The 10,000-nt window shown below is 42.1% G+C and overlaps 1 protein-coding gene across 1 annotated transcript; it reads left to right on the forward strand.

Annotated features, from left to right (window-relative positions):
• Nucleotides 1–15: 15 nt before the first annotated feature.
• LOC130078273 (cyclic nucleotide-gated channel rod photoreceptor subunit alpha-like) lies at nt 16–9,873 on the forward strand (the record flags this gene model as incomplete). Its single annotated transcript, XM_056243811.1, is given in 3 exon segments — nt 16–792; nt 794–937; nt 9,447–9,873. Coding segments are annotated over 3 exon segments (1,140 nt in total), but the record flags the coding sequence as incomplete, so codon positions are not given.
• Nucleotides 9,874–10,000: the final 127 nt, after the last annotated feature.

Genomic DNA, 10,000 nt, shown 5'->3' on the forward strand with positions numbered 1-10,000 from the left:
ACGTCCTTTTTCTTCCGAATCTCCAACCTTGTGATGTACATCGTGATCATCATCCACTGGAACGCCTGCATGTATTACTCGTTCTCCAAGGCCATCGGGTTCGGAACGGATAAGTTCGTGTACCCGGACACCACGGACCCAGAGTTCGGTCGGCTAGTGAGGAAATACGCATATAGCATGTACTGGTCCACACTGACGCTCACCACTATCGGTGAAACTCCACCGCCAGTCAAGAACTCAGAGTACTTCTTCGTGGTCACGGACTTCCTAGTCGGCGTCTTGATTTTCGCCACCATCGTCGGTAACGTCGGTTCGATGATCACCAACGCGAACGCGGCACGCGCAGATTTCCAAGCTCGCATCGACGCCATCAAACAATACATGAGCTTCCGAAAGGTCACCAAAGAATTGGAGAAACGAGTCATTAAATGGTTCGATTTCTTGTGGACCAACAAGAAGGCGGTGGATGAGAGAGAAGTCCTGAAGTACCTGCCGGACAAGCTGCGGGCGGAGATCGCGATCAACGTGCACCTGGACACACTGAAGAAGGTGCGCATCTTCGCGGACTGCGAGGCCGGGCTCCTGGTGGAGCTGGTGCTGAAGCTCCAGCCGCAGGTCTACAGTCCCGGAGACTACATCTGCAAGAAGGGCGACATCGGACGCGAGATGTACATCATTAAAGAAGGGAAACTTGCAGTGGTGGCGGACGATGGAATCAAGCAGTTTGTGGTTCTCAGCGACGGAAGCTACTTCGGGGAGATTAGCATCCTCAACATCAAGGGCAGTCGCGCAGGGAAACCGCAGAACCGCTAACATACGCAGCATTGGCTACTCAGACCTCTTCTGCCTGTCCAAAGACGACCTGATGGAGGCGCTCACCGAATATCCCGACGCCAAGGCCATGCTGGAGGAGAAGGGTCGGCAAATCCTGATGAAGGTACGAGGCGCTTCACTTTAAGGGTTTTCAGTTAGAACGGTGTCGTGTTAGCGCCCCTAAGTTAATAACTAATGATCTTTGCAACGGAAGTGAATCAATCAAAACTAACCTTAGCTGGACAATAACTTTATTCTAGAGCTGCTGTAAAGCCAAACAATCTCTGTTACTGTAATCTCCTGTTATCTCTGTAAAGCTGCTGTGAAACAATCTATATTGTTATAAGCGCTATATAAATGAAGGTGACTTGACTTGAGAGCAGTTGGGCCCTATGAAAGAATATAAAGCTGGGCCCCCTACCGCACCCATTCCATTAATATAATCAATCTCTGGGGGCCCCAAAAGTGTGTGGGCCCTTAGAATCTAATTGGATTTTTTGCCATTAACGATCTGTCCGTTATTCTTATCTGTATCATCAGGGATGTAGTGGAGGCTAAACGCACGTAAACGCCGTTTACGCACCTCCCAATATTCGGAAATAGCGTTTACCCACCTCCAAAGTGCGTTTATCGACCTCTAAATTGCGTTTATCCACCTCTAAATTGCGTTTATCCACCTCCAAATAGCTATAAATTAAGCTTATGTCGTTTTAGTTTCATATTGTTCATTATTAGTTTCATAGGTTGTTAAACCTAAGACGAACTCTTTCATATTGCGCTGCATTACTGTCAGTGTTGTTGACTATTACTGACGGTAAAGTTGCGCTGTTGACGCTCGCGCAGCCTCTCGAGGAGAAATCTACACACATGAGCGCAGCACACACACACACTCAGTTAACATACTGCCTATAAAAAATCTAAATGTGGAGTTTTTATATTTTTAACATATGTTAAGCAACCTCAATTATTTTTCCTGAACACCATCACGATTGGAAATGTAACATTGATTCCCTGCTACAACAGTTCAATAAACAGTTAAAATTAAGTCACTTACATTTTAGATGCAATATTGCAATATTGGCTGTTTTTGTTCTGTTTCAGCAGCGAAAATAGTTCCAAACAAAAATCACAGCAGAACCACGGCGCATCTCACAGGAACACTCGACCTGTTTTCATTACTGAATGATTCAGCATTTTGAACGAATCGATTGAGTCAAAGATTCAATGACCCATTCATAAACATCTGTCTCATTCTTGAATGAATCAGCCGTTTGAACAAATCGTTTGAATGAATGAATCAGTGACTCACTCATTAAGATGGTCACCTGCCGCCACCTACAGGCGGTTTAGTGTTATGTTTAAAAGTAGATCATTCTTTCCAACGTTTCTTATTTGTAAATTTAAATCAATTTTATAACATTATTTAATGTTTATTTTATGCAATTGTAATTTTTCAGTGTAAATGATTTAATTTGATCAGCCCTATAGTGTCTTATTATTGGAAATAATTTAATTTATTGATCAAATTTGGGAATTTAAAATGAAAGATGAAGCATAATAATATTGGGGAAGGGGATGCCCTTTAAAGGTGCAAATATTACAATATGCCGATTTAAATATCAAAGCTGATTGAACACTGATGAGAAATATTGTTTCAGAATAAATTAACAAAAAAAAAATAATAATAAAAAAAAAATCCGGACCACAAACTTTTTACTCGGACAAGTGAATGACAGATTTACTTGTCCGAAGGACAAGCGTATGAAAAGGCTTAATGTCGACGTCGACCCCTGCCTATAGCAATGTCATCAGGAGATAAACATACACCGATAGGTGGCCCACCTTACCAGGTGCGATATTTTTTTTCACAGGATGGTAGGGGAAGACTCATGAATATTCATTAGGGAACTCATCCCCCTATGACCTACCCCCTAACCCCGCCCCTAAACCTACCCGTCACTGGGGGTCTGATGACCTACCCCGGTGACCACGTCATGGTCCACCAGAATTTATAGTTTACCCACCTCTTTTTTTACCACTACACCTCTGTGTATCATGACCAAAAATCACGGAGTATTTTAAGTAAAATGCAGTGATGTGTGTGTGTCATGCAGTAAGAGCTCTCCACACAAACACTAATAATAGCACACATTTATCTAGGTTAGCAAACATTTGCTACTAAAAGTTGCTACTACTTACATGTTTTAAGTGATAAACCATTTTTGAGGTCGATGAATGATAGGCGAATGTTTGGATTTCCTGCCGTTAACGATCTGTCGATCACTTACTGTGGAGTTTTTTTTCTCCGACTAACCGACTAATAAAATCTTAGTCGACCAAACCTCTTCTAGTCAACTGACGGTTAGTCGACTATTAGGGGGCAGCCCTACAGATTACTTTTTCAATTTACAACAAAATATCTAAGCTACTTTTTCAAATAAGTAACTCTAGTTACATTTCCACATTTATTGACTGACAGCTCTCCTGTCCCCATGTTGAGAGAAATAAAGTGAGGAGGTGTGTGTGTGTGTGTGTGTGAGTGTGTGTGTGTGTGTAAACATGATGGTTAATTTAGTTCTACACTAAATGTGAACTTGCATTTACTCTTCTCACTTGCACGAAAACATTCAGTATCCCTCAAAATGAATAAAAACAGTAAAATGCAATCTCAGAATTTTGCCTAGAACTTTTTATACTTTTTAATTTTGCCCACAATTATACTTTATGTATTTAATCTCACTTTATTAACCAATGTCTTTGCTGCTAACCTTCAATGATCGAATTCAACCATACTAATAAGCTAAAATGACTTTAGAATAGATTTAGAAATAAGAGTCTTGAACTTCCTTCTTCTGTATCCTATTGTTCTATAATCCAGAATAACAGCAGCTGAAAGGTTTGTTTCAGCGGCGCCCTCTACTGTACTCTACTGTACTCTACCTCTACTGTTCTCTACCTCTACTGTACTCTACCTCTACTGTACTCTACTGTACTCTACCTCTACTGTTCTCTACCTCTACTGTACTCTACCTCTACTGTACTCTACTGTACTCTACCTCTACTGTACTCTACCTCTACTGTACTCTACTGTACTCTACCTCTACTGTACTCCACTGTACTCTACTGTACTCTACCTCTACTGTTCTCTACTGTACTCTACCTCTACTGTACTCTACCTCTACTGTACTCTACTGTACTCTACCTCTACTGTACTCCACTGTACTCTACTGTACTCTACCTCTACTGTTCTCTACTGTACTCTACCTCTACTGTACTCTACCTCTACTGTACTCTACTGTACTCTACCTCTACTGTACTCTACTGTACTGTACCTCTACTGTGCTCTACTGTACTCTACCTCTACTGTACTCTACCTCTACTGTACTCTACTGTACTCTACTGTACTCTACCTCTACTGTACTCTACTGTACTGTACCTCTACTGTGCTCTACTGTACTCTACCTCTACTGTACTCTACCTCTACTGTGCTCTACTGTACTCTACTGTACTCTACTGTTCTCTACCTCTACTGTACTCTATTGTACTCTACCTCTACTGTACTCTACTGTTCTCTACTGTACTCTACTGTACTCTACCTCTACTGTACTCTACCTCTACTGTACTCTACTGTTCTTTACCTCTACTGTACTCTACCTCTACTGTACTCCACTGTACTCTACTGTACTCTACTGTACTCTACCTCTACTGTACTCTACTGTTCTTTACCTCTACTGTACTCTACCTCTACTGTTCTCTACTGTACTCTACCTCTACTGTACTCTACTGTTCTTTACCTCTACTGTACTCTACCTCTACTGTACTCTACTGTTCTCTACTGTACTCTACTGTACTCTACCTCTACTGTACTCTACCTCTACTGTACTCTACTGTTCTTTACCTCTACTGTACTCTACCTCTACTGTTCTCTACTGTACTCTACCTCTACTGTACTCTACTGTACTCTACCTCTACTGTTCTCTACTGTACTCCACTGAACTCTACTGTGCTTTACTGTACTCTACCTCTACTGTTCTCTACTGTACTCTACCTCTACTGTACTCTACTGTACTCTACCTCTACTGTTCTCTACTGTACTCTACCTCTACTGTACTCTACTGTACTCTACCTCTACTGTACTCTACTGTACTGTACCTCTACTGTGCTCTACTGTACTCTACCTCTACTGTACTCTACCTCTACTGTGCTCTACTGTACTCTACTGTACTGTACTGTTCTCTACCTCTACTGTACTCTACTGTTCTCTACCTCTACTGTACTCTACCTCTACTGTACTCTACTGTTCTCTACCTCTACTGTACTCTACCTCTACTGTACTCCACTGTACTCTACTGTACTCTACCTCTACTGTACTCTACCTCTACTGTACTCTACCTCTACTGTACTCCACTGTACTCTACTGTTCTCTACCTCTACTGTACTCTACTGTACTCTACCTCTACTGTACTCTACCTCTACTGTACTCTACCTCTACTGTACTCTACTGTACTCTACCTCTACTGTTCTCTACCTCTACTGTACTCTACCTCTACTGTACTCTACCTCTACTGTACTCTACCTCTGCTGTTCTCTACCTCTACTGTTCTCTACCTCTACTGTACTCTACCTCTACTGTTCTCTACCTCTACTGTACTCTACCTCTACTGTACTCTACTGTTCTCTACCTCTACTGTACTCTACCTCTGCTGTTCTCTACCTCTACTGTTCTCTACCTCTACTGTACTCTACCTCTACTGTTCTCTACCTCTACTGTACTCTACCTCTACTGTTCTCTACCTCTACTGTACTCTACCTCTACTGTACTCTACCTCTACTGTTCTCTACCTCTACTGTACTCTACCTCTACTGTACTCTACCTCTACTGTACTCTACCTCTGCTGTTCTCTACCTCTACTGTTCTCTACCTCTACTGTACTCTACCTCTACTGTACTCTACTGTTCTCTACCTCTACTGTACTCTACCTCTGCTGTTCTCTACCTCTACTGTTCTCTACCTCTACTGTACTCTACCTCTACTGTACTCTACCTCTACTGTTCTCTACCTCTACTGTACTCTACCTCTACTGTACTCTACCTCTACTGTACTTTACCTCTACTGTTCTCTACCTCTACTGTTCTCTACCTCTACTGTACTCTACCTCTACTGTTCTCTACCTCTACTGTACTCTACCTCTACTGTACTCTACTGTTCTCTACCTCTACTGTTCTCTACCTCTACTGTTCTCTACCTCTACTGTACTCTACTGTTGTCTACCTCTACTGTACTCTACCTCTACTGTTCTCTACCTCTACTGTACTCTACATCTACTGTTCTCTACCTCTACTCTACCTCTACTGTTCTCTACCTCTACTGTACTCTACTGTTCTCTACCTCTACTGTTCTCTACCTCTACTGTTCTCTACCTCTACTGTACTCTACTGTTCTCTACCTCTACTGTTCTCTACCTCTACTGTACTCTACTGTTCTCTACCTCTACTGTTCTCTACCTCTACTGTACTCTACCTCTACTGTTCTCTACCTCTACTGTTCTCTACCTCTACTGTACTCTACTGTACTCTACCTTTACTGTTCTCTACCTCTACTGTTCTCTACCTCTACTGTACTCTACTGTTCTCTACCTCTACTGTTCTCTACCTCTACTGTACTCTACTGTTCTCTACCTCTACTGTTCTCTACCTCTACTATACTCTACTGTACTCTACCTCTACTGTACTCTACTGTACTCTACCTCTACTGTTCTCTACCTCTACTATACTCTACTGTACTCTACCTCTACTGTACTCTACTGTACTCTACCTCTACTGTTCTCTACCTCTACTGTACTCTACTGTTCTCTACCTCTACTGTACTCTACCTCTACTGTACTCTACCTCTACTGTTCTCTACTGTTCTCTACCTCTACTGTACTCTACTGTTCTCTACCTCTACTGTACTCTACTGTTCTCTACCTCTACTGTACTCTACTGTTCTCTACCTCTACTGTACTCTACTGTTCTCTACCTCTACTGTTCTCTACCTCTACTGTACTCTACCTCTACTGTACTCTACTGTTCTCTACCTCTACTGTACTCTACTGTTCTCTACCTCTACTGTACTTTACTGTGCTCTACTGTTCTGACAGAATGGAGAGATAAACCTTTGTGAGAACCCAGGCTCAGTCGCTCAGTTCTCCTCTGGCCAATGAACGAACAGTGTATGATTATGATTCAGGCAGCATTACAGGTCAGAAGTCAGATTGGCAATCAGAATATTATCCAGCTCCCTCTGGTTGTAGATCGGAGTCACGCCGGTATGGAGACGAGTTTGTTGAGGATCAGTGCCGATGGCTGTCATGTCGATGAGGCCTTCACAGGGGAGAGTGTAGATGGCACACTCAGGGATGCGTTGTGGACGTGTCCAGGCACAGGTCCTCCATCTGATCTAGATACGGCCTGGATTCGGCTGATTACAGTTAACCTCGGAATAAGCAGACAGACTAACATTAGCATAGATGCCATTGTTCTTATGATGTAGCGAGTACATCAGGTGTTATAGGAAGTGTTCCCGGTTCCGGCTGTCCTAATCTATGCAGCCTAATAATGATTTAACTGATTTGAATAATAGGAATGTATAATGTTATGTGTATGCTAGGTCAAAGAGATGTGTTTTTAGTCTAGCTTTGAACTGACAGAGTGTGTCTGCTTCCCGGACAATGGTAGGAAGACTGTTCCAGAGTTTTGGTGCTAAATAGGAAAAGGATCTCCCGCCAGCAGTCGATTTAGATATTCTAGGTATTATCAACTGGCCGGAGTTTAGAGATCGCAATAGACGTGAAGGACTATAATGCGTTAAGAGCTCGCTCAAGTACTGGGAGCTAAACCATTTAATGCTTTGTAAGTAATCAGCAATATTTTAAAATGTATACGATGTTTAATAGGGAGCCAATGCAGTGTTGACAGAGCCGGGCTAATATGGTCATACTTCCTGGTTCTGGTAAGAACTCGAGCGGCTGCGTTTTGGACCAGCTGGAGTTTGTTTATTAAGCGTGCAGGGCAACCACCCAGTAGAGCAGTACAGGAATCTAGCCTTGAGGTCATGAACGCATTATTGTCCTGCTTCTGTCATTAAGTGCATATGACGTAATTTAGATATATTTTTTAGATGGAAGAATGCGGTTTTACAGATACTAGATCTCAGTGCTATGGTACGGGCTAAAGTGCTATGGTACGGGCTAAATCCGGACTGAAAATCCTCTCAGATATCATTTCTTTCTAGAAAGGAACACAGTTGTGAGGATACTGCCTTTTCTAATATCTTTGACAGAAAAGGCAGATTCGAGATCGCCCTGTAATTGACTAATTCTGTACGATCAAGTTGTGGTTTTTTAATAAGTGGTTTAATCATAGCCAGCTTAAAAATTTCTGGGTACGTATTCTAATGACAAAGATGAATTACAGTTTTTTACAGTCACTAGGACACATTTCTCAATACTTAGGTTACTTTTTCTTCACTCTTCACACAGTGAGCACAACAGAAGTGTATGTGGGCTAAACTGTGGATCATTTATCAGTGCTTTGGCACAAAATGCGTTCAATGACGACATCTTTCAAATTACATTAATTCTTTTCTCACTTCGACACAACAACCGCCAAAACTCTGTGTTCCTACAGGTCAATCTGCACATGCTTACTGATCTCAGAACTGTTAAACTTAAGTTCAAAACAATAACATAATACAAAACTGAATAAGACAGCATTTTTGCCACATTTCTACAGTAATATTGTAATGAAATATATTTCAAATCTAAAAATTAAATGGTATAAAAACAATTGGACATTTGGACCAACCACAGCTGATTCCTATTGTATCTGAATCAGTGGATGGTGTGTATACACATTTTTGTACTTTGGAATTACTCCAAAAACATAAAATATATAAAGTATTGAAGCATAGGCGACTGCATCATGTCTAACTCATTCTAGTCACATATATTGCAGTGATTTCTAAACAGTAGAGAGGTAGAAGAAAGAAGGCATTTACAGAGGAAAATATTGTATAAAGTTTCCTGTTGTTAGTGTTTTTTAGGTCATTGTTTTGTGGGTGACAGAGTGTGTGTGTTGGCTGTCAACCTTTGCTAGTGTTCTGGAAGAGTGTGTTGATCTGAGACATGTACGAAGTGATTCTGTAGTTTCAGTGCATTTTGAATGTGAAATGAGCTGCTGTGCCGAGCTGGACGCTGGGTAGGAGAACTGTGTGAAGAGTTTTGAAAAAGCGACCTAAGTATTGAGAAATGTGTCCTAGCGACTGTAAAACACTGTAATGATATTAAGAAGAGGATCTATGACCTCTGGAAGCATCTCTTTCAGTAATTTCACAGAGAGAGAGAGAGAGTGTGCGTCTGTGTGTGTGCGTGTGTGTGCGTGTGTGTGTGTGCGTGTGTGTGTGTGTGTGCGTGTGTCCGTGCGTGGGTGTGTGTGTGTGTGTGTGTGTGTGTGTGTGTGTGTGTGTGTGTGTGTGTGTGTGTGTGTGTGTGTGTGTGTGTGTGTGTGTGTGTGTGTGTGTGTGTGTGTGTGAGTGAGAAAAACAGATTTCCCCAGCCTGATGTAACTGTGAATGCTCTGCTGTTTCTCCACAGGATAATCTCCTGGATCTGGAGCTGGCCAAGCAGGGCCCGGACCCGAAGGACATGGAGGAGAAGGTGCTGAAGATCAGCGGTGTTCTGGACGAGCTGCAGACCCGCTTCGCACGCCTGCTGGCCCAACACGAGGCGGCTCAGGGCAAGCTGAAGAAGCGGGTCACTAAACTGGAGCAGAAGATCTCAGACTCAGGAGGAGTGGAGATCCCTGAGCCATGAGGGAACCAGACAAACCCGTCAAACTAACGAGTGTTAGAGTCCTGAACAGAAGCCTTGTTGTGTGTGTGTGTGTGTGTGTGTGTGTGGTCCAGCTTGGGGTTATCCCGCCAGTCTGTGTTTCAGCACTGCAAAAAATGCTTTTCTTACTTAGTATTTTTGTCTTGTTTTCAGTCCAAATATCAAACATTTCTTTCTATGCATTTACTAAAGTCGTAAAATGAGATAAGATATTATGTCCTGTTTTCTGGGGAAATAAATACAAATTAAGTGAGTTGATGCTTAAAAAAAAAGCACAGTTATCTACCAATGGGGTAAGAAAAATAATCTTAATTCAA

This window comes from Rhinichthys klamathensis, unplaced genomic scaffold (genome assembly GCF_029890125.1).
Source record: "Rhinichthys klamathensis goyatoka isolate OS25496 unplaced genomic scaffold, OSU_Roscu_1.1 h1tg000848l_1, whole genome shotgun sequence".
Classification (NCBI taxonomy): Eukaryota; Metazoa; Chordata; class Actinopteri; order Cypriniformes; family Leuciscidae; genus Rhinichthys; species Rhinichthys klamathensis.